The 24,882-nt window shown below is 39.7% G+C and overlaps 2 protein-coding genes across 7 annotated transcripts; both read left to right on the top strand.

Annotated features, from left to right (window-relative positions):
* The first annotated feature begins 1,388 nt into the window (after nucleotides 1-1,388).
* LOC308395168 (uncharacterized protein) lies at nucleotides 1,389-7,276 on the top strand. Its single transcript, XM_080879878.1, has 4 exons — nucleotides 1,389-1,558; nucleotides 1,692-1,763; nucleotides 1,855-1,947; nucleotides 6,136-7,276. The coding sequence occupies exons 1-4, from the start codon at nucleotides 1,447-1,449 to the stop codon at nucleotides 6,258-6,260; spliced, it is 402 nt and encodes a 133-aa protein (XP_080736004.1). The 5' UTR covers nucleotides 1,389-1,446; the 3' UTR covers nucleotides 6,261-7,276.
* A 3,853-nt stretch (nucleotides 7,277-11,129) lies between these two features.
* LOC308396097 (uncharacterized protein) lies at nucleotides 11,130-21,962 on the top strand. Of its 6 annotated transcripts, none has more exons than XR_013971506.1 (9): nucleotides 11,130-11,276; nucleotides 11,942-12,277; nucleotides 12,991-13,077; nucleotides 13,263-14,181; nucleotides 14,500-15,616; nucleotides 17,024-17,344; nucleotides 18,133-18,225; nucleotides 20,238-20,324; nucleotides 21,201-21,243. XR_013971506.1 is itself a non-coding variant. In XM_080881176.1 (5 exons), exons 1-5 carry the CDS (start codon nucleotides 16,668-16,670, stop codon nucleotides 21,263-21,265), a joined length of 657 nt encoding a protein of 218 aa, XP_080737302.1. In that variant the 5' UTR covers nucleotides 16,152-16,667; the 3' UTR covers nucleotides 21,266-21,962. The 6 variants fall into 6 exon arrangements, 2 of the variants coding, with proteins under 2 accessions (XP_080737302.1, XP_080737301.1); XR_013971507.1 differs by having other exon boundaries at nucleotides 13,260-14,181; nucleotides 17,027-17,344; XR_013971508.1 differs by having other exon boundaries at nucleotides 13,260-14,181.
* Nucleotides 21,963-24,882: the final 2,920 nt, after the last annotated feature.

Genomic DNA, 24,882 nt, shown 5'->3' with positions numbered 1-24,882 from the left:
TTCACCTTTCACCTCGCTGTTTCGCAGATTTTTTTAGTGCAAGTTTGCATGGTTATTTTTTTTTTTTTACATCACATTGCGTCCTGCGTCCTGATCGCTGCAGACGATCTCCTCCGTGACGTCTCTCCTGTACAGTACAGAATCGCTGCATCGATCTCTGGCAGTGTGACTCTGAAGTGCAGCGCTGTATGTCCACGATGTCCACGAAACGTTTTGCACCGTCAAAAAATAAAATTGGCTACTTGATTTCACCTATCCTGGTTATTTTTAGGACATAACACCCGCAATACACGAGGGACAGCTGAGAAATATAACATTTGAATCCCTTTTCTCTTTTGCTCTGAGGCGCGGGGGAAAAATATCAACAAGTCGATGAACGTCATTTACAGATATATTGGGTAAATGCCCGAGACATCTATAGAAATGTAAATCGCGGCTTGATTCATTCATTTGCTTTACTTGTTTTGGACCGTAAACCAGGCGCGAATAGGACACCGGAAACAAAGCTCCCCACAGGAGTTTCCGCACCGGAAGCAGCATATGCTAACGTGCACATAGTCTATTACATTTGGCCCGCGAAGCCATACCAAATTCCTATCAGAGCTGGCCTACTGGTATTATACAGCTAATATATATATTGTTTAGTATTAAGCTTTGCTTGTTCCATATTCAGTTTTTCAGCCAAACTTGTTTGAGTCCATAAGAAAAGATTCATTCTTATATCTGGAGGAAGATTTTTTTATTTATTTTTTTTTTAAATAATAATTATTAGCGTTAGCCCGCGACTTTGTTCCAGTTTTGAATTTTGGCCCACTGTGTATTTGAGTTTGACACCCCTGCAGTAACACAATAATCAAATGAACTAATGGTGAAAGCTGTCACAATGTGCAGCCCTGACTTCGGTTAGCTTACTGAAAATGCCAGAATCTCTTTTTCCCCCCTTTTTTTAAAAGGGAAAAGTTACATTTTTACAGTCCCTATTCTTACAGTTTGCATGACTTCCTGAACGAATCCAATAGTGTGTTTAAACGAAATGCTTGGTATGTACAACTTGCACTGTCTGGGTAAACAGATTAACAGATAGCTGTATGTTTCTTGTTTAGCTTGGTGACCCCCGCTTTAACCATATGTACCTGCATGAACTTGAAAGTGGAGACAATGTATGTGCAGTCTTTGTTCATGTTAAAACTGTTTGTTTCTCCAGGAAAACTTCAAACTTCGAGCTCTACTCAGAAAATCGAAGTATCAAACGGTGATGATCTCCCTTTTCAGTGTGAAATCCCCCCGAGAACCAACTTGAAGTGCCCCTCTCTGGTTCTGAAACGAGTCGATGGAAATACAAGTTACCCCACAAGTTACCCCACAAGTGTCATCTACACCTGTCGAAATGGAAAGGAAGATCTTGATTCACAATACAGAAACCGGGTGAAGTTCATCAATGAGGACATGAGGAGAGGATTGATGACTGTATGGATCCGATCAGTCCAGCAGTCTGATAGCGGAAAGTACAAATGGTTTATCCCAAATTCAAAATACGCCTGTTTTTTTGATGTTGTTGGTAAGTTGGTTCATGAGCTTGTTCATTATTTGATATCACTGGTATTACTTAATAAATGTTGGAATTGTATATGGTTAGGTAAGTAAGAAACAGAATTAAAACAACTTGATGGTTTTTACCTCATTTGAAACAGTGACAGAGAAGCAAAACCTTACTAAGGAGAATGACACCAGCACAACAGCAACAGAGGAAATGCCAGATACAGGTAAGACTGGCACAATGAGGTCATCGGTTTGTTTGAAAAAAAACAGAAAATCAAGACGTATACCTTACAAACACTTTGCTTTTCCCTTTAGATCCTGCACCAGAGAACCGTCATCATTATTATGCCCTCATTCCCATCTTTGCTCTTTTCATAGCTCCTGTTTTCCTGATGCTCTTCAAGAACAGTGAGTTAAACAGCATTACATTTTTAATTTAGCCATCACCGACTTTTGCATTCAGGCTTTTGAATTGGTACGCTCAGTCAAGTTGATTCATAGATCTGGTTTCTCAGCTGAAGTCCATTGATCAAACGAGGACCACAGGAGGATTCATTATTTGTTTTTCAGCACAGGCTGTACAGGCTGAGCTCCGTTATGGTGCAAAGCTATTTTAAACAACCAGCACTCGTTTGTTTCCCCTAATAAATGCACCCCTAACAAACAGCTACTGAACGACAAGTCACAAAAAGTGATGTAAAGGTGTGGAATGATATTTACGTCATAACAAATGCACAAGCGCATTTAAATTCCACGCATGTAAATTCAACAAACCGTGCAGACAGTCTGCATTGCACACACTGCTATAGTTTCACACTCAGCCAGTAGCTCCCTGCACTCAGAGGCAAATCCTGCTCAAACGAATAAATGTACTTTTACCGTCTGGAGGCGGAGACCAATGTAGCACACAGTGCTAATGTGATTGGTCACTTTGATGCACACTTCAGGTTACTGTGTTAAACTGAGGTACGCTGTGGCAGCGACAGAAACGCTGTTTTAAACCGTACTTGTTAACATTTTGAAAACATAGCAGTGGCAAAACTGTCACTGTATTACTTTAATGCTGAAGAAAGCAGAGGATTCAAAAGTAAGTTCTCTTGTACAGTATTACATAGCTTAAAACTTATAACGAGGACCAGGAAAGAAAGTGTGCATCAGAATGTGGCAACTATAAGTTTGGCTAAAATAAAGATGTTTAAACCAATCAACATAAAGTTGCTCAGTCTGCAGGAAACACATGTAACGGCACGTTTCAAAACGTGCCCTTGAAGTCTTTAATAAGTCTTTAAGATGAGTTTCAGCATTAAAGTGAAGCCCGTCATAAATCAGTACAACAGAAGTAACTGCTGTAGCTAAACTAGCAAACTGCGCTTTCAAAACATCAACACATCCTCACAACTGATATGTAGCACAGATCAACTCTTTGCTTTATTCAAAAAATATAACTATAAAAATTCAAATACTTCTCTAATCATATGTCGCAGAATTAGATTCATATAAAATATACATCAACTAATTAATTGTGGTGTGATTTTTAGCTTCAGTGTATTAGTCCCATCAGTGGTGTACACTTTAATGACTGAACACTTATATGGAGTTTGAAGTATATTTTAATGCAGAATATTTGTACTTTTACTTCAGTAAAAATGTATTTTTACAGACTACACATGTACTGTAGTATTACTTTTTCATATAAGTATAGGATTTAGGATGGGTACTTCTTCCACAGCTGTAAACAGCAGATAACACCTGGCATGCAGCAGCTACAAGCATAGTGTGTTATAGTTATATGACCTTTTAGATTCATACAGCATGATGGCAACAACCTGAACTGTTCATCAGACACTAGTTCAGCCCAATGAGCTACTTACCAAAGACAGTGTGTCACATCCTGCTCTGCTGTCCACCCCACAGACTGTCTGTGGTCACGGTGTGTGGAGCTCTGGAGCCAGATGTGTACAGCTGTTTCACTGAGTGAAGTACACTCACCGGCAGCAACATAAACACATTTTATAAAATTCGTTTACTCGACTTTTTCCTGTTGTTGTTGTTTTTTTTAATAGCAATGATGTGTGCTTCTCATTGTGATTTTTAAAAGCTGTGTAATACTGTACAACAGATTAATGGGGCAGCAGTGCAGAGGCTTCAGAACTAACCTTAGAATAAAATTAACATTAAATAATCCAGTGACAGTTGTCAGTGTTTCCACTGATGAACAACAAACAGTAACTGCTGATGATTAATTCAGCAGCCTTTATTTTTCAACTTCTAAACAAATGCAGTTTAAAACAGCTTTTCTGTCCCTGTCACAGTGTAACTCAGTTTAACGCAGTAACCTCAAGTGTCGATCAAAGTGACCAATCACATTAGGACCCCGTCTACCTTTGTCTGCCTCCAGACAGCAAAAGTAAGTTTAAAAGCATAAGCAGGATTTCTCTCCGAGCGCAGGAAGCTCTCTGCGCTGTGAAACTGTAGCAGCACATTCAAACCAGACGCTCTTGCGTGTGCGATGGCTTCTTTGTGAGTTCTGCGCATGATGAGATAAATATCGTTCACATTAAGGTTGTACCCCCTCACTGATACCATTTCTAATTTCCATCTCTTATAAAATTATAGTATGCTAAATTGTGCTCATTTTCTGAGTGCTCATAGTTTACTTTCATTTTGTTTAAAATTAATTAGATTTTTTTAATCTCTTTGAAGTTCCAAATTTCGCACTGTACCTTTAATCAAACACTATTGCTATCCATAATAAGCATATACTGTTAAACATTAGACGACATGGATATAAAACAGATGGGAGCTAGTGTTTTCTAAATTGCACATTCAGCTCAACACATAAATGGCACTTTGGCCATCAGCCGGGCTTTCTGAAAATCCACCCATGTGAAGTGTTGTTGGTCTCCAGGTGGGTGCGTCTGGTTAACTTTCCAGATGGTTCGGCTGGTTATGTTGCAGCTTCCGTTTAAAGTGACTCTACAAAGTCTTGAATCACTCATATTTATTTGTACGTTAGTTCCAATGAGACAGACTTTCTTGCCTTCTTACTTATGTGTTTAGTTAATTTTATTATCTTTTTTTTATTTATTTTTTTTGTGGTCTTGAGCACCAGTTCTTTACTTTTTTGTCTGATCATTGGCTGCTTTTTCACTCATTTTTCAGGCCTGTCCCTATACCTGACCATCTTCAGATAAACTGTTTGTTTGTTTTTTGGTTAAATATAATATACCACGTTCTGACTGAGAGATTTCTGAAAAATTCAAACGTGCACCTCTGCTGTCACTTCCCACACAAATAAAGATAAAAAGCTAAACAGCAGTGTGACGTTTGTAGGGTTACTGAAGTTGAGCTAGCTGGTATGTAATGATGTGCTTGGTGGTGCCAGCTACACAGCTATGGTTAGTATAATATAAACATTAGCACAGTAAAGCTGAAGGATGAACACTAACTTTTCCAGTCGATTAGATTAGATAAAACTTTATTAATCCCTCGGGTTGGTTCCTCCGGGAAATTCGGTTTCCAATAGCACAGCACCGACAGAAGTTACAGAATGTGAGCAGAAATATACCATATATATAAATACAGAGTATACACAAGGGATAAATAAAATAAATAGGAATAAGAATGCAAGGGATTTGCACATTTCAAGTATTGTGAGTCTATTGCTCCGTTGGATATTAAGTATTGCACAGTGAAGAGGCACTACAGCTGTTCCCTCCTCCTTTGTCCTCCTGTTTCCCCTCCCTCTCCCCTCCAGAGAGGAGTTAAACAGTTTGGCGTGTGGAACAAGGAGTTTTTTAAGTCTGTTGGTTCTTGACTTTTGGAGAAGCAACCTGTCACTGAACAGGCTCCTCTGGTTGTTAATGGCCGTGTGCAGAGGATGCCCAGCATTGTCCATAATGTCCAGCAGTTTCTTTAATGTCCTTTTCTCTGCCACTGTCACCAGAGTGTCCAGCTTCATGCCGACCACAGAGCTAGCCTTCCTGATCAGTTTTTCCAGCCTGGATGTGTCCTTCTTTGCTGTGCTGCTCCGCCAGCATACCACAGCTTAGAACAGTATTCCAGCAACCACCGAACATTAGCATTCACATTGTAGGAACCTGTAAACTAGGGGTGGGGAACTGCAGGCCTCAAGGGCCAGTGTCCTGCAGATTTAAGATATCACCCTGGGTCAACACCTGAATCAAATGATTAGTTGATTCCCAGGCCTCCAGAGAACTTGAAGACATGTTGAGGAGGCAATTTAGCCATTTGAATGAGCTGTGTTGGATCAAGGATGCATCTAAAACCTGCAGGACACCGGCTCTCGAGGCCTGGAGTTTCTCCCAGTGACCTTGACTTGACCTTGAAGTCAGAGGTCAAGTTTTCTGCACGTACAGTTTGGATGTTTTAGAATCACATGTTTTAGAACCACATGTTTTAGAACCACATGTTAATGCTTGTAGAACAATGAAATTATTTGCTGCCGACTGAAATGGTGAAGCTATTTTTTACCTGGATAAGACGAAACCTTGCTTTTTAATTCAGCCCTCGGTTTAGTGCTTTTGGATAGTACAGCATTATTTCAGTTTCTAACTGGTTTTCTTGTTCTCACAGGGATTTGGAAGACTGAAGAGAAAGACTCTGAGCTGGAAACCCAAGGTAACAGAGCAAAGAAAGGAGATGAAGAGGAACAGCTCAAGAAACCATCAGCAAGAGGAACTGACGGACTGAAAGGATAATCTCATCATCACGGCCAGAGAAAAGAAGCTTTTTTGAATATCCACCATTTGGGCCATTCATCTGATCCTTCTGTCAGTTGCTCAGGTGCAACTAAATATTTCCTGGAAACGTAGAAAAAAGTAAGATTGTTTTATGAATTATTTGGAAAATCAAATTACTTAATAGTAGGGCTGCCACGATCAGTCGACTAGTCACGATTACGTCGACTATCAAAATCATCGACGGCTGATTTAATAGTCGACGCGTCGTTTGATGCTTTGTAAGATTCCAAAATACGCAGGAATAAGTAGCAGGATTTAAGAGTGTAATAACGGACTGAAACAGAAGATGGCAGCACTGCATGTACAAGGATGCCAGCTGCCATTAAACCCCGAAGAAGAAGCTGTTTCCAAATTCAGGAACTGCATCCTCCTGTGCCCGCATTTGTAGGCCGATTACGTTACAGCCACACGACGAAGACTGTCCAAACTCGAACACTCCGACAAATGCGGCCCAGAAATGCGTCCTTCATTTCCCCAGATTTGAAGGATGGGTCGGGATGGGTCGTGGCCCAACCTATCCCAGAATTCATAGCGCGGCCCTGCTCAGTTTCCAACAATGGCGGCAGGTAGTTAGTTTTAATGTTACTCTTATTATTCTTTCTGGGTCACAAAATAAACGTTTAACATATTTTCAGGTGAGAATGTAGCTGTGTAAACCTCAAATATCTGCTCAGTTTATCAGGACACCGCATATTTTCAAAAGCACTCCGACCAGCTCGATAGCTAGCCGGGGTTCAAGGCTCACTAGAGCCGTGAGAACACCGGACTCCCGGCAAATCGTTTTCAAACTCACCGCCGTCTTTCGCTACTCAGGTTAAACATGATATATGAGTCACTTAGATAACTTAAAAATGTTATTGTTTGGCTTTTTTTAGCATTTTATTTGTTCCTGAGTAAATCGGTTTGGCTGAGATTAAAGTTATAGTTTTTACACAGCTGAATAAACGTCAAGCAGACAGCTGATTATCAGAAGTGTGAGAATTTACTCCGGTGTCCTGTTATATCTTAGATAGCAAGGAGTTTATTAAACTTCACCAAAACAATCTGCAAACTTCATTAACATTTAATAAACTATCATCTTGTCTTTATTGTTAGTTAGCACAAAGCTTAAACACTTAAAGCTGTAAGCTAATGATAGTTATAGCATTAGCTGGTGCAATAAGCTGGATGCATGATCTGATTAGTCGACTAATCGCAAAGATAATCGGTGACTAGTCGACTATCAGAATAATCATTTGTGGCAGCCCTACTTAATAGCAATTTGTAGCAGGGATTTAAAAGCCTTCTAAGCCCATGAAAGTGTTCACGATCCCATTAACTATTTTAAAATCCTGGTGGAAGTGCAACCAAATAAGCTAGAGCAATAATTTTTTGCATATTAAAACAGAGGAGTTGTACTTCCATATCAGTATTTAACTTGTCCCAGGTTGCAGTTTCCTTCCACTAATGGCTTTGCAAAAAGTGCAAGAAACAACAAAAAATTTATTATTATCCAGACAAATTTTGCTGATCTGATCAGCTGTTCACAGCACTTCCTGCGTTTGAATAAACTTTATCATGTTGTCAGCAGGAACTATCGCCTCATTTTGTGGGAAATGTAGTTTTTTGTTTTGTTTTGTTTTTTTTTCAGAAAGTTCATCTTTGACTTTCTGTATAGTCTCTGTGACACAGTTGGAAATAGTTTATTTTTGAGGCACATGCTGTTGCAGATTGTGCACAAGATCGATTTTTGTTTTTGCAGCAGTTTATAAAAATTAGTGTTTGTTAGAAATGAAATTCTGAGGATACAAAATAAATTTCCTGTGGTTCGGAACTATTTTGCAACAGTTTTCACCTCTGAAATCTCTTTTATTAGAAAAATGTGTTAAAAAATATAATTTTTAATTTATTTGTAGTTTTTTGCACCTTTTTAGCAATTTAAGTCGTTACTATGGACTTAATGCATACATATTATTAAAATTTGCGATACAGTGATTGTAATGTATGTATTGTATGTTTAGCAACTTGAAATCCTCCAAAAACTGACACTATAGCATCGAAAAATGTAAAGACTTGTTCTATGATGGGCTTACAAGGTTAAGCAAAACTTACCTTTCACTAATTTTGTCATTCTAGCTAGCAAACAATCCCCAAGTGGCTAATTTTGCAGTTGCATTTGAAACCCCTGTCACGTGTTTGCACATTAAACGATTTTATCTTACCATAATTTATTTATATAGCACTTTAAAAACAACACATGGCCGACCAAAGGCGAGTAAATAAAAATGAGTTTTTAATCTGGATTTAAAAACCAGCACTGATGTAGAGTTCCTGATGTGAAGAGGAAGATCGTTCCAAAGCTTTGGGGCCACAATATAGAACGCTCGGTCTCCTCCAAGTTTCATCCATCATTTAGGGACTCTGAGCAACACCTGCTCAGCTGACCGGAGTGAATGAGGGGCAGCATATATATTCAGGTACCAGACCATTTAAGGATTTAAAAACCAGTAAAAGGATTTTAAAATTGATCCTAAATTTAATTGGAAGCCAGTGTAAGGAGGCCAGAACCGGAGTAATATGCTTAAATGTTCTTTTACCAGTTAAAAACCGTGCCGCAACATTCTGCACCAGTTCCAGACGTGCTCTGGCCAAACCCTATTACTCCAAGCATGAGGTTATGATCGTCTCAAAGAGTATACTTATACACTTATACTGACACTCGTTAAGCTTTCACCAGCTCTGAATCACGAGGCTCCTGCCCACATCTCTGATCTTTTACAACCGCACGCTCCCTCTCGCAGCCTGAGATCCTCTAATCAAAAGCTGTTGGTCGTTTTAAGACCAGAGGAGATGTTTTAGAGCGGTGGCCCCCAGGTTGTGGAGTGCTTTGCCTCCATCTTTACATTGCCTTGATTGCATTTATTCTTTTAAACAGCAGCTTAAGACTCTTTCATTTAGATTGGCTTTTAACTAGAATTGTGCAGTTTGTTCGATTGTGCTGTTTTATGTATGTTTTATATTATTGTGAAGCACTTTGTGGTTCTTATTCTGTTAAGAGTGCTATATAAATAAAGTATCTACAATTAATTGTGTTGAATGTTTGCTCCGTTGTGTTGAAATGTTATTTTGCTACAATTGTGCTACGTGTGCTCTCTAAATTGTTTCTTTCTTTCTAAATGTATTACATTTTTAAGGAGAAAAACGTAATTTTCTGTGTGTGTGTTAAGTATTATGTAAGACCCTCCCAGTTTGACCTACCTTACCTTAATTTCAAGTCAGTCTGACTGGATTTCAAAGTAAAAGCCCTTGGAAATGTCTTTGGTGCTCCAAAATCTCATCAGGTTTGTTTAATTATTTTATTTATCTTTCTTAATTCTGAATGACGACATAGGGAAACATGGAGGCACTATCAACTTCAGCTTCATAGTATCTCACCCTACAGTTACTCGGCCACTCTAAATTAACTCTTGCATTGTGAAATATAAAATCAGCCTTTCGAAATGCACAGTGGGAGAAGTGATCTACTTCTGAATAAGAACAAGACCAGAGAAAGTGAGTTCAGTTTGAGGACGATGCCTATAAGACGGTCCATCCTGGGACAGCATGTTGATCTGGTGGAGCACAGGTACCTGAAGCAGAAGACCAACAAAGAGCCTCTACACACAAAAGGGGCTGAGCAGCCTCTATTTTGTGGAAAAAGTGGAGACCCTGTAATGTGCAGCAAAATTATAGAGATGTTCTTTCCCTCAGTTCAAATGAGTACGGTGCTGAGGTCTGCTGGTGACACCAGAAACAATGAATAATCCAACCAGGACGGCTCCTCTGTGGAGGATTCTGAAGCTGGATTGGTGAGAACACACTGAACATGGTTTGTTTTGTTTTTTTAAACTTTACTACTAGAAGAATATAATCTATCATATGAGTAATCATTCTAGCTGAGATTTGTACCTTTAGCCAAAATCTTTTGAGTAGGATTTCCGGATGGTAAGTCTGCTTGAGCCGTCCAGCCTAGTGTACTACTAGTAGTATACTACTTTTCCAGAATCGCTCTGACACAGGATATTGCGAGTTTTGAGAGTACTGTGTTTCTAGAGATTTGTTGGATGCTGAAGAACTCTGATAGAAAAATGCCCACAACATTCCAGACAGTGATATTAGGGGCCAATGTAATGCTCTCCAGAGGACTTATCCGGTCAGACACCCTGTTTCTGACGTCTTATTCCAGGAACTTCATTTAGTTTCAATTTAGAAGCAGACTGTATGTTATAGTGACTCTTGCAGTTTAACTGAACTTTGTTGGACTGTTGCCTAATAGTAAGAAGGTTATTGGATACCCTCCCCTGACCCGCTATCACTATTTAGACAGATATCAGAGTTGATATTGACAGAGTGCCACTGTGAGGGTGTATACTGTACCTAGACCATGGAAATATGAAGTATCCTTTTATACCATTAGGAAAATTATTTGAATCGTGGTTCTTATGCTTGGCAATACTTGATATACACACACGACGTAAAACCATGTGGGAGTTTGCACAGTGAGTCAAAGTTGGAAGAACCGTGTGCGATCAGCGTCTAAATGCGGCAGTGCAACTGTACATTTTGGCTGCTTTATCCTGAGGTTTGTAGCTGATATAAAAAGGAGAATTTCAGAGCATTTAAAACAATTTCTTTTGAGCAGTGCAATCAGGGAATTTCTGATGATTCATTACATTCCCTGTAAACGGACATTTTTCCTATAAAGAACATGTAATCTGAAAAAACAAAAACGTGCCTAAACTTGTGCTAACAGCGGCATTTAGTGACATTTACAGTGTAGACGGGTAAACGATGTCTGCGGACGGGAGGAGGTGGTTCGTCGTTAAGCGCTAGCTCGTTTACAGCTAGCTTAAACGAACCTGCGCTTAACTGGCCGCGTAAATGTTTTGGCTTCCCTGATGGACACACCCGCTCCGATCATCGCGCTGTGCTTTCTTGGGGTTTTTTCTTCAGCAGGTAACTCGAACTTATTTAAATGGCAAGTTTGTACGTTTACATCACCAGGATAACTACAGGCTGTTCGTGTATTTGTAAGCCTGTATGATTTTACCGGTGTTAAAAACCTAATGGCTTCTGTTGTGTGATGCAATTCTGTGGCTTCTCAACTCTTGAAGTTTACAGCGGAAACACTAAATCAATTTTTGGCGCAACACTGATAAGAAAGCAGGGAGAGGAAGATTTCCAAAGCCGTTAATGGCATGATGATACTTTTAATCAGTCAACGAACAGGTTATCGGCAGTAGAGCATTTGTAGTGCTCTGCCGCCAGAGTCGGCACCGGCATTTTCTTTGGCTGCGAACAGAAATCGTGATCATCAGCTTATTTTGTCGGAGTGGTTTTTGTTTGCATCATTGTTGGCTTTATGGCGAACCGATGCGGTTAATAAGAGTGCAGTTATGGTTACACTTTAGATGGAAGGTGGTATTTCCATCTGAGCAGATGGTCTATAAACTTCCTGCTCTGGGTCCTTTGGAATTTCTTAGGGTAAAAAATATCTGACTGTGGGCTCAGAATGCTTGAAGTCCTGCTACTGAACAATAAACTAACACATTTCGTTGAGAATTCAAATGTAATTTGGAGACTGTCAAATTATATAAATGTTGCTTTTTTTCCCTCCCCAGAAACTCCTCAAAGCTATTGCCCATCCCCACTGATTCAGGCAGAAGAAGGTCGTAATGTCTCATTACCATGTTATGTGGATCCCTCAGTTGACCTGTCTGCTTATACCGTGGACTGGAAACACACTGACTTGAATGATGTAGTCTTCTCGTGGCGACACGGGCAGGAAAATCATGGTGCACAGGCGGCGAGCTATAGAAGCAGAGCAAGTATCGACTCTGGAGACCTTAGCAGAGGAAATCTAACCCTGCAGATCTTCTCAGCACGCCTGTCTGATAGTGGGCGTTACAGGTGTTTTGTGCCAAAACTGAAAGCCTTTTGCATCGTTCATCTTAATGGTAAACACTCTAAATAACCAAGTTTAGTTTGATACTAAGTTTTGTCAAACGTACCTTTATATTTGGTTTTGGAATTTGGTTAAAGAAAGAGCAGAAAAGTGACTTTCCCTTTAAATGTAAACAGTCCCAAATAATATGCAAAAGATGTGAGGGCTTTATTTCATGTTAACAGTTATAGCTTTGATAACACCGAGTGAACCGTTGTGTCCTTGTATATTTTGATTTTGTCACAAAGGAAGCTTGAACGGCATGAATGTGACTGAATCTGGCTGATGTTGTGCTGTGTTGTTTAGTACTTTTCTGTGTTGATGTTCAGTTTCACAGCAATCTAGTTTTCCACTTATCATTATAACTTTCCCACAGGTGTGAATGTGAGTGTGGTCTTTATTTGTTAGTCCTGTGTCAGACTGGGCACCTGCCCACGGGGCACATGTCCAGGGTGCACCATGTCCAGGGTGCGCCCTGCCGGTTGCCCTATGGTAGCTGGGATAGGTTCCAGCTCCTCCTTGTAACCCTAACAAGGATAAGCGGAAGAGAAGTGGAACACAATAAAATTAAAATAGCACTTTATTCTGTTTTGTTTTATCCAAAGTAATTTAACATGGACTTGGAGGACACTATCAGACATGCTATCTTTTAAAAAAAATAAAAATTTTCTTTTGTTTAGACAGTCTCATATATTTCAAATTCTGAGAATTTATTTATTTTTACAGTAACCAAAGAGATTAATGTCAGGTCCAGCACAACCACATCTCCAAATCTCCACAGCACAACCACAACGCTGAAGCCAAATGATCCAGGCAAGTGACTTTGAACTTTTCTTCTTTTCGCTTAATTAAGTTCAATTTAGTTTTATTTATAGTGTGAAATCACAACAGCATTCAGCTCAGGCTGCTTTGTATTACCAGTAGAGACCTTAATGCAGACCTCACCACAACACAGAGAAAAGATGTTGAATGACCTATTTTTTTTTTCTTCACAGCAGACATTTTGAGCTGATGACGAATCGTTTCTTTTTAAGTGTCCCATTAAGTCATGAAAGTGATGCATCAAGCGCAATAGCAGAGTCCACTGCAGCCATCCCCAGTGTTTTACTAGGAATCAGCTTTCTGCAATGATAAACATCTTTAAAAATAAAAGAACTCTTCATTCATACTGCAAACTTGTGGTTTGATTTTTATATTCTGAAAAATGACTCACTTTTGCATTGTTGGCTGCATGCAGTTCCTGTGAAAACTCGTGTATGAGCTAGAGAAGTGGGTTACACGTGAAGTCGTGTAGAGGGCTAGCTTCCTCTTTGTGAAGTCAAGGTTTGAAAGTACCTAAGCTTTAAAGGTTGCGTTAAAATTCACAAAAACTGCTGTTGTCAGCATGCCACCAGTCACCAGACTGCACAACTCATCTTCTGTCAGTCACATTGTTGCAATACTTTTTCCATTACTTATCAGAGTTCAACACAATTAAAGTGAAAGGAACTGGCTTCAACACTGATACATGATATTTGAAAAATTCCTCACCAGCAGATTTTTTGGTGTCCTGTTCCAACTGCTTTACTTATTTATTTTATTTATTTTTAATTTCTTTGCATATCTGTTAGTTCTGTTAGTGTGCAGGCAGTAATATTGGGAAGAGAAGTCTCAGATCCTGACACAGCCGTCTGTGCTTGACCCATTTCAGCTTCCCTCCAGCCAACAACTGTGCTAAATTTGTAATTACAAGGTTTTATAAAATAAATTTGAATTAAAAATGATCTAAATGTAATAATAATTCATGAATGGCATCACATTAATTTGCCTTTTAATTTCTGATTCTTTCAGATAAACGTCTTGCCGTTCTCCTTCCTGTTGGTATCGTCTTTCTCCTGGCTGTCGTTGGATTTTGTCTGAAGAAACGCGTAAAGATCCGTAAGTTGATCAACTTTAGTGCAAGAATGTGTGCTTTAATAGTTAAACCTTTGATTAGAGATTACTGGCAAGTCTGGTGTTTGATTAGGATGAAAATCTGTCATGGATACCAGAGGAAAACGCACTGAAACAGGAAGCAGAGAATAACAGCAAAATTATACATTACACTGGTATTAAATGTAAATAAAACACATAAGCCAAACACAAACTTTTATTGTTCAACTTGAAATGTCTGAAGACAACTTAAGTTTCTTTTATGCTTTTTTTTTTTCTCATTTTTACTCCATTTTGTCTTTCCATGTTTGCGTGTTTATCAAGGGCAATGCGTGGGGAAGCTGACAGGGCAGAAACGAGGAGTGGACCGTTCAAGCCACGTTGAACTTCAGTCTTTGGAGAATTCAACAATGAAATACGACACGAACAAGGCTTCTTGAGAAATGAGTGAAGTACAATGTTGTGCTTGTCTTTGATTGGCTGAGTGATCAAAATGATTTTAGATTCTCAAGCTGCTCTCATTACGTTACAGCTGATTTAAGTACAACTTAATTCAAATTAATTACGTTGGATCGTTTTAAGCGTTTCTAAAAGCTCATCCTTGTTCCCATTTAGAGACTCGTATTTGATCTGTGTTATTGTATTTCATATTGGAATAGTGTGTGCTTTTGTTTAGTGTATGTAGCACTTTGCAGTGTGTGTGTGTGTGTGTCTGTTGCACATATATGCTTGTATAGCCATTTATGTATATAAGTATATGCATAAACTGTGCCCCCCCCCCTTCCTTCTACATGTTTGCACTGAGTAGATGCTCTGTATCTCATTGTACATCTGTATAGTGACAACAAAGGCATTCTATTCTATATAAGCGTATGCTTACTTTATTTTATGGATGTCTTGTAACATTTTAACTCATTTTATTCTTTCTTTTGTTTTAACTACATTGTCCCTCTGTTCAACAATTTGGCCTTGATGTCTTTTAAGTAAATTAATGGTTACAGATCTGGGAACAATCACTGAGTGACTTACTGGTTATGTTTTAAATTCCAAAAATGAATTGGGACTCTGAGAGGCAGAACAAACAATCTGCTAAAAATCATGATGTGCTGGTTGAATATACAGCGTCCTCCATAATGTTTTTAAGATTGTATTTTTTTCTCTGTACACGAGCACGGTGGATTTACGTAATGTTTTTTTTTTTCCGTGAACGGGAAACTTCTTAAAGAAGCAGTTTGTCCAATCGTGTTTTAAATAAAGTTCTTTGAAAAAAAATTCCGCCAAAAAGTACGTCCACGACGTAAGTACGCGCCACAGTCAGCCAATAAGCGTTCGGAGTCTTTCTAAAAGGCGCGAAATTCAGCTAGGACGAGGAAGTCGGGGGAGGAGCGTTGTCATGTGTTCGTGTAACATGGAGGGAGAGTTGTTCTTCTGCGTGCACTGGGTAACGTGTTTTTAATTGTTTTCCACCTAAATGTGTGAGTTATCTTTGTAAATGTAAGTCTGCAATGTTCCTGCATGCTTGTGTTTAATTGGTTGCATGTATTGCTTGAATTTTTTTGTTCAAAACATATTTTGATGGCGAGGAGACAAATAAATATTTGCGAGGAAATCAGAGTTTCTTAATTTGTGAACTTTTGCGGTCAACATTTTAAACTGTTATCAAAGCCTCGTGTGGTAGCTTCCCAGTAATGATGACAGTGAAGACTCCAGGTTATTCAGTAAGTATTCTCTAAAGGTTTGGGATATCGAGTGGATCAGGTCAGAAGATAATATTGGTCTTTTGAATATACTTTACTCAGCTGAGAACAGATTGTTTGGTTTTTGCACTGTTGCATAGCATTGTGCAGAAAGTCACGAACCACTCCACAAGTTTTGGATTCTTTTGCCCCCAAGTATCTGGATGTTGTTGTAACTGTATTAAGTCATCTTGAGCAATAGTTTTATTTTAAGGTCTTTCAAAAAACATTTTGGACGCTGGATTCTTGACCAGGCGTGATTGTACCGACGAGGCCATTCTCAAAGACTTATTAGACCAAGACCAGTGCCATCATCCCATCATGCTGTGCAGTGTGTCCTTGCAACTGGACAAATGCAGAACAAAAGGAGTGGCAGAAAGGCGCTGACTGATTTGGACCCATCTGACTTCAGCATGGCAGTGATCCCAGACACACGAGCAGTGCAGGACAACCACACGATCGGCAGCTGACGTTCAAAACAGAAATGATCGGTGGCTCGAGACTTTTGTACAGTAGGGTGTATACTTTCTGAAAGACTCCTACACACCGGACCAAAAGCGGGGTGTTGGAAGTAAGCGGCTGAGGCGGGGTCAGTTATTGGTCCGGTTATCTTTTTGGAGAGGGCTGATGGGTCAGTGTGAAAACGGCACGTCGTGGAAGACTGACGTAGGTTTCGCCGGCTGCTGGCGTAACTTCCCTTTCAGGCTGCGCGATCTTGAATGAAGTCGCGCGCGCTAAACCGGTTTGTGAAACAAGATGAGATCGTCTGTTCGTCTTTGTGCCCCACGCGACCTCCTACTCATGTCATGCATAGCTGTGTGTTTTCCGTCATCTGATGGAGCTCTGAAGGGTAACTTGACTTGCACTTTGCTGGCTGTTTAGCTCGTGGGTGGCATTAGCAGGGCGGGCTCTTCACTTGTTGTTTTTAGGAAAAGCCGTTTGGCGTGTGTGACCTGAGCAAACTCGCTGATTATTCTCGGGGGACAGCACATAACTTCTATGTTCAAGTATAAAACGGGTCCAGGAGCAGTGTTCAGCTGAAACAGCTGCTGTTTTAAGGTATGAGATCGTGACCTTAATTCAAAGGTACTCAAGTTGTTGTTTCTCTCCAGAAGAACCTCGAGCCATTTGCCCGGTTACGGAAATTGAAGCAAAGGAAGGTGATGATGTCATCCTCCCGTTTTATGTGGTCCCCCCTGTCAACCTGTCTGCGTTCACCGTGGACTGGTCAAGAACCAACCCGAGTGTGGTCGTCTACTCCTATCGACACCAACAGGAGTCGCATGATGCAGAGATGGATGCAACAGTCAGACGTGAAGACCTGAACAGAGGAAGTCTGACACTGTGGATCCCCTCAGTGCAGATGTCCCACAGTGGAGAATACACAGGCTTCGTTATGGACCTCGGGATCAAGTGTAGTGTTCAACTTAATGGTAAGGACCTGAGTAATAGTTTGTGTTGTCTGATGTACTTGATATGAATGTAATGAAGAAATCTACTTAATGATATAAAATGATCTTCCACTTGGGGAAACGCAAACATAGAATAACATGATTTAAAACTGAAAAGTGTGTGTGTGTGTGTGTGTGTGTGTGTGTGTGTGTGTGTGTGTGTGTGTGTGTGTGTGTGTGTGAACATGAAAGTAGTCTAATTGTGGATTTGTCTGTAATGCAAACCTGTTGAGGCTAGCCTGAGGCTAGAGTACATGTTAGTAATGGGATGCATCCAAATCTCACAAAAGGGGTGCATGTCTAAAATGGGACAGCAGGCAGTGAGTGACCATGCAGGTCATAGACAGGCCTGAACAAGTTGTTTCATGCCCGACCCCAACATATAAGACTTGAACCTGGACACAGCACAGCTCCAGATGTGTGACTGTGGTTATTTCTTAGTGGTGTGAATCCTAATGACCAGCGGTCAACAATCACAGACCAGTACTCGTCCGTGACTCGTTTGGTACCGGTCTGTGAGAGTTGAGGCTTGGTGTTGGTGGGTTTTTTGTTTTTTAACTTAACTGGGTCTTTTCCCGTGTGTTATGAATAAATCGTCCTTTTTTTGGTACTGGTTTTATTTTTGTTGTATTTCTCTGCAACACCTTAAAGGCCGGACATAAACCGGTCCATGACGCACAAAAGGTTGGAGACCACTGCTAACGAGAACGTCTCTCTCTCTTTTTTTATTTATTTCTTTATTTATTTCTTTATTTATTTATTTTAAACAGTAACCAAAGACAAACTGAAAAAGCAAAAGGGGCAGGATGGTTTCAGCACAACTGGAGCTCCTCTCAACACGACGGTGGAGAAAGTCGGTCCACGTAAGTTACTCTGAGCTCTTCTCCAGAGGATTTTGGTTGAGACACAACCTTCAAAACCTTTGAATGACTGCTCACTTCTTTTAAGTATCCATTAAATCATGACAGTGAAACAGTATGCATAATAGCAGGCTCTGCATACACACATCAGTGATGAAGCTGTTCTTTTTCCTCATGTGATTTCACAAAATGTGAGATTGCTTGAGTGCATTAAGGAAATCAATGACTGGTTGTGCCAAAATTTTCTCCAGCTAAACAAAACTGAGGTAATAGTCTTTGGCGCCAAAGAAAAACGATTACAGGTCACCAGAGAACTTCAATCTATACATCTAAAAACCACAAACCAGGCGAGAGATTTGGGTGTAGTGATGGATGCAGACCTAAACATAGAAAAACACATTAAGACAATAACAAAGTCAGCTTACTATCACCTCAAGAATATATCAAGGATAAAAGATCTGATGTCTCAACAGGACCTGGAAAAACTAGTCCATGCATTCATCTTTAGTAGGCTTGATTACTGTAACAGCATCTTTACAGGTCTACCTAAAAAATCAGTCAGACAACTACAGCTCATTCAGAACTCTGCTGCTCGAGTCCTCACTAAGACCAAAAAAGTGGACCACATCAGTCCAGCTCTGAGGTCCTTACACTGGGTGCCTGTCCGTCAGAGGATAGACTTTAAAGTTCTGATGCTGGCCTATAAAGCTCTGAATGGTTTAGGACCAAAATACATCAGTGACCTCCTGACCCAGTATGAACCTTCCAGATCCCTCAGGTCATCTGGATCTGGTCTTTTATCAGTTCCCAGAGTCAGAACCAGACACGGAGAAGCTGCATTCAGCTTTTATGCTCCTTATATCTGGAACAAACTCCCAGAAAGCCTCAGATCAGCTGAAACACTCAGTTTATTTAAATCCAGGTTGAAGACTCACCTGTTCTCAGCTGCATTTGAATAAAGCACCAAATCCACACTTTAAGCTTAAATTTCAAAACTAACATTTTAACTACTGATTTTATCTGTTTTGATTTTATCTACTGTTCCTTTTTTTCATTTTAAATCGTGCTTTTTATTTGTTTTTGTTTTTTAACGTCTTTATAAAGCACTTTGGATCACCTTGAATTGTGCTATATAAATAAACTTGCCTTGCTTAGTGTGAATATTTGTGTTACTGATATTTTTGCCCAGCAAGGCCATGAAGTTCAGGTTCATTCATGCCTGATCTGTGGGGTATCCTTAAAATGACCTGTTCTGTTTAGATTTTAGGCTGCTGTGCATTATGTCAGTTTGTAACCTATCTGGACTGCCTGAGGTTTGAAAACAAGTATTCACTTAGATTTCTGTGGTCTAGGCAATCCAGTACTGGGTGAAAATGAACAACGCTCTTAGGTTTTCTCACTTTTTGCTCTAAACCAGGGGTGGGGACCTTCTGGCCTCATGCAGGTTTGAGATCACCCTGGGTCAACACACCTGAATCAAACGATTAGTTCATTCCCAGGCCTCTAGAGAACGTGAAGACATGTTGAGGAGGCATTTTGGCCATTTGAATCCCCTGTGATGGATCAAGGACGCATCTAAAACCTGCAGGACAGGCCTGGAGTTCCCACCCTTGCTGTAAACACAAGCATTATAACTTGTGGCTGATTTTTAAACTTCAAACATCAGATGGTTAGAAAAATACCTGAACATGAAATTCGTGTGGTTGATTAAACCAGGTCCAAAATGCAGCATAATTGAGTTAAGTGCATAAAAAAAAAACTGCTGCGTTAGTTGCTGCATTTGATAGTCGGTTAAGAATGACCTCATTTAAATTGAGGTGTCCACATCCCGCGTGGTAATCTGAACTCTTACAGTCAAGGCAGAAGTGACAGAAATCTCAAATCCTGACCAATGAGAGCATCTGTGGTTTGACCTTCCCTTCACCGCAGGACTTGAGTGACTTGTGTGTCATGTGGATATATTAAAGAATGATGTTGGAATAAACTGACCCTTGTTTTCAATCTCTGACTTCTAGGTGGTGACATGATGCTTATCATTGGGATTGCTCTTTCTTGCGGCGTCGCTCTTCTCTTGATTGTTCTGGGATTGCTTGGAAAGCTCGGTAAGTTGGTGGTCAGTCTAACGGTTAACCTCTCAGTTAGGCATTGCTTTTGTCAGCAAGCTGGATGATGATGAAACTTGATGCATCTCTTAAATCAAAGGTCATATAAATGTTCCTGCTTGCTTGTTTTTGGATCCAGACTTTATCTCTGCCGTCTTTTTCAGTGTAGGATCCTCACATCCTACATTCTCATCAATGTAAAAATGTAGACTGTGTTATAATCATTACTGTATATTTACATTTTCACCATGAAAGTAATTGATGTAGTGTTTTTTTTTTTTCGTCTAGTAAAACTTTTGTTTAGGTTTCTTAATTTAAAACAAACAAACAAACTTTGTCTTGATGCATTCTCAATATTCCAGGAAAGTAAATCTCCAAAAGTTGATTGTGTTCATCTGGACGTAGCGTTTTCAGTGGGAGAAACGGTCTCAGCTGACTGCAGGTTTCCCCAATCTCATAAACAGTACGTGGAAAGACCATCTCTGAATCGAGGAGGGTTTATCTGTCACCATCTCACAATGCTGTGATTGCAGCCATTCCCCAACTCTCTGTGAATGGTACCCATGGCCATTGATCAGTTGGTTCTGGTCAGTGGTTGTTGATCAGTGGTCATGAGAATTTGCATAATTAAGATTAAGGACCTGACCTCCCAGCCCATTGTTCCCTCAGTGGGCTGGTTTCAGTCATTATGCAAATGTGCTGTTGATAAGATTTGTGGAAACCTGCAGTCAGCTGAGACTGAAGACGTCACTCGCATGAGTGACGAAACGTTTCTCCCACAAAACACTACGTCCAGATGAACAGAATCAAGTTTTGGAGGAAAAAAACCCTCAATCAGCTTCATATTCTACCATAAAAAGTATTTGTTTTTTGCAGAGGGCTTTGTGAGACGGTGCAGAGGATGGATCCAGCCACCAAATGATGATCGCACTGAAAATTAAACCATCTTATGAAATTTAGCAGAATGCAGTGATTAACAAATCTCATGTGCTGTCCATAAGATGTGGGTTTATTATAGAATGTGTGTCAAATGTTTAAACTTTAAAAAATTGTTTTGTGTGTAAGGAAAACACAAGCTCTTAGCTGTAAATGAGGTTTTACATGTGAACACAATGAGTCTAGAACACGACGACAAAGTGATGCCAGAGGTGCCTCTCAGATGAGTTTGAATCTCTGACCTTGTCCTTAACCTCCTAAGACCCAAACTCTCATTTGATGAATTTGTAATTTGTCTTTGTTATTTGGACTGAGACCTGGTGAATGTAAAAACAAACCTGATGTAGTTTCTGAGAATCTGATATCAGGCTTTGTACAGCAAAATTGAGGAACTGTAGCCTAGACGACCCAAAATAATCATGTTCACATATGTGGGAGGTTAAGGTCAGAGTTCAAATTTTCTGAAAACTTGAACTCACATGTCACCTATGATTTTCATATTGCTATCACATCTATCTGTCCTACATTTTGCTGCTTCCATCAAAGTCAAAATGAGCTAATGTTCTGAAAATGACACTTTCTCAGTTTAAACTTCTGTTTGTGTTCTGCTGTGAATGTAATGTGGGTTCATTGGATTTGCACATATATTTTGTACATTGAAACTTTGCGAGGCTGGCCTAGTGTGTGTGTGTGTGTGGGGGGGGGGGGGGGAGTTGGGCGATAGAACGATAACGATATGTATCGCGATATAACTTTTACTCGATAGAGAAATTAAGCTATCGCGATAGACCTCGCCGCTCTTGTCCTCTTAAAAAAAAAAAAAAAAAAAAGGTCAGCCAATCCAAATTAAGCAGCGCAGAGCCGAACCAATCACAGCCGCAGCGTCACGTCGCGTGACTTGTTACGTACAGCACAAGTGCCAAGCCGCACGTGTGTTTGTTTGGGAAGCAGCCAGCGGGTAATGGAGGAAATGAGTGTGCCGACTAGAAAAATCAACCGAGCGTGACCGAAGAGAAAACAGATGATGGTTCCAACGCCGGAGAGATTGTCGAACGGAAAAGCCAGAGAAGTTCCGCAGTGTGAAGGTATTTCGGCTATTTCAAGTCTGACAAAAACAGAGTAGCGTGCACTGTAAATTGTGCCGAAAGCAAGTCTGGAAATACAATAAACTGGTGCATGCGTCACACTGTGCGCCACGTTATTGTTTCGGTGAAATGAATTTCTACAATACTGTTAATTCTACTCTCTGCAGTGTTTAAATGCTTACATATACACACAGTTACTGTCCCTCCACACATACGACTCGGTTCTGCTTCTATGCCCCAGCTTTGTTTACTTTTTCCCACCGAGGCTTCTAGACTTCTGATTGGCCAACATTTCTGCACGGTTAGGAATCTAGCGCCACCTGCTGCTTTGGCATGTTCATAGCAGCGTTTTCCTTCATTTCTGCCTTTATGTGTGGACGGGATTATTTTTTTTAAACGAAAACGGAAAATCTCCGTTTTCAAAAATACCCGTGTACGTGTGGACGTAGCCTCAGTCTCTGACTGGAAGCGCTAATTCGTCATTCGGCTTTTGTCAGACTAAAGTAACTGTTAAAACTGTTTGAAAAGCTCAGCTATACAACAAGGAGAGATTGAGAATTTCCTTTTAGTTCTCAGTTTATTTGATATTGACAAAAGTTAGTCAGTTTTGTCTGTTCTTCTGTAAAACAAACTAAGATTTATTTTTAGAATTAATATTTTGTTTCTAAGTGGAATTGACAATTTAGTCTGTTTCGTTTGTTCTATTTTGAAACTTAAACGCTTTAGCGGCTGCCTTTTGTGTAGTTTGCAATATTTGCCTTTATTTATCTGAAAAAGTCTCATGTTCCTGAAGTACATCTACCCTGTTGAACTTATTATGGGAAATAAATATTTAAATAAAAACAAGCTGCTGATTATTTTACTTGTGAGCAACAGCCCATTTAAATCTTACAAATATAGTTATTTGGCTTATATCGTGATAGATATCGTTATCGCCTGAAATGAAAAAAACATATTGTGATATGAAAAAATCTTATATCGCCCAGCTCTATGTGAGTGTGTGAGAGAGAGAGATGACCTTTCCTAGAGCAATAATGTAAAGAAAATGTGAATGAATAAGTTTGTATTTATGAATGTTTTATAAATGTTACCTTTCATCGCTCTGTAAAGCATTAACACAGAAACAGATGAATGTGTGTGTGAGTGAGAGAGAGAGAGGTGACTGTGATGATTAAATCAATAAACATGATACTGAATGTGACACAACTTGACTTGCTGATGAAACCTCCTGAACGTCACTTCACTCGCTCAAGATTGGGGAAAATCAATGACGCTACTCACACATTTATGTCTGGTTATTTTCAGTATAAGCACTGCTCGCTGCATATACATGTATGACTTTTTATTGAATGAGGGGCCCCGAGTCTTTTGATGAGTAAGCATGCTAAATGTTTGGCATGGGTGCAGTTATCTTTTGTTGACAAGACTGAAAGCAAAACAGTTCTGTTGCCCAATTACTGGAGTTGTTCACCGATGGCTAAAAGCTGCGGTAAAACCAGGCAGTTTCCATCAGTCCTACAGTCTAGTGAAAGTCGAGCACTGGCCTCCTTCATCTGTTTCTCTAATCCATTTAAAGTCTTAGAGAAATTGTTGGTGTGTGTTTGTTTTATTTGTGCTTTATAAGCGAGACTTGTAACAATGTCAGCATTCTTCAAAAACAAATGAATTGTTGCTAATCTTCAGTCTAACAGAACCTCGTCCCACGGTACTGGTGTTTATTTAGATAAACACCTGAGCTCACTGAGCTCGTTATTTTATTAACCCTTTTCCTTTATTTTAAATGTGTACAATTTGTCTTTTTGCTCTTATGGAGCTGTTTGTGGCTTCATGTTGTATTCATTTTATCGGGCTTTTCTATTTGGTGGTTTTTTTTGTTTTTAATTTCACAACAAAAGCTGCTTTGGGGTTTGTTTTACTGTGAGGTAAAGAGTCCAGTTGAGGGAAAATGACAATCGGAAGGTATTTGGCATCCAGCAAAACCAGACTCGGGGATGATTTTATCTGCCATAACCAGTTAAGAGTGAAGGCAAAGACATAAAAAAGGGGCGAGCAGGGATGATAAAGTAGCAATGGGAGAGAGAAGACAAAATCGAACAACATATTCCAGAGGTATATAAACACACGGGCAGTAAAAAGAGGTGAGTGTATTTAAAAAAACACAAAAAACCTGCAGACACAGGGACAACATGCCAACTCCACAAAGAAAGGCCCCTGCTTGGATTCAAACCCAACCTCCTTGTAAGAAAATAGTGCTAACCACCATTCCCCACTTTAACGAAAGGATATAAGATAATCAACACTTATCTTCAGTTCTGAATAAGGCAACAATAAAATGCCCATGGCAAATCGGGAGCAAAATGTGTCTTTGTAGTAATGTCCCAAAAATATTTTATGTATTAAATATATATTTATATGCTTTATATATTATTAATGCTTTGTGTCATTGTTTTAGTGCAGTGACATGGTAGTTAAAATAGTTTACTCTGATTATTTCCATAACGTAAATTATTTTGGAGAAACAGGTAAATATGCCAGAT

The sequence above is a fragment of the Rhamphochromis sp. 'chilingali' genome (assembly GCF_963969265.1).
Source record: "Rhamphochromis sp. 'chilingali' genome assembly, chromosome: 4".
NCBI classification, from domain to species: domain Eukaryota; kingdom Metazoa; phylum Chordata; class Actinopteri; order Cichliformes; family Cichlidae; genus Rhamphochromis; species Rhamphochromis sp. 'chilingali'.
The sequence above is the reverse complement of the archived record's forward strand: the minus strand, read 5'-3'. Positions and strand labels throughout refer to the sequence as shown.

Bases quoted from the DNA above. Each gene is read 5' to 3' on its own strand.
- LOC308396097 (XM_080881175.1), top strand. From the start codon at position 16,668: ATGAGATCGTCTGTTCGTCTTTGTGCCCCACGCGACCTCCTACTCATG. The intron at 16,762-17,023 runs GTAACTTGACTT...GTTTCTCTCCAG, and splicing joins ATCTGATGGAGCTCTGAAGG to AAGAACCTCGAGCCATTTGC. The intron at 20,325-21,200 runs GTAAGTTGGTGG...TGTTTTTTGCAG, and splicing joins GGGATTGCTTGGAAAGCTCG to AGGGCTTTGTGAGACGGTGC.
- LOC308395168 (XM_080879878.1), top strand. From the start codon at position 1,447: ATGAGGAGAGGATTGATGACTGTATGGATCCGATCAGTCCAGCAGTCT. The intron at 1,559-1,691 runs GTAAGTTGGTTC...CATTTGAAACAG, and splicing joins CTGTTTTTTTGATGTTGTTG to TGACAGAGAAGCAAAACCTT. The intron at 1,764-1,854 runs GTAAGACTGGCA...TTTTCCCTTTAG, and splicing joins AGAGGAAATGCCAGATACAG to ATCCTGCACCAGAGAACCGT.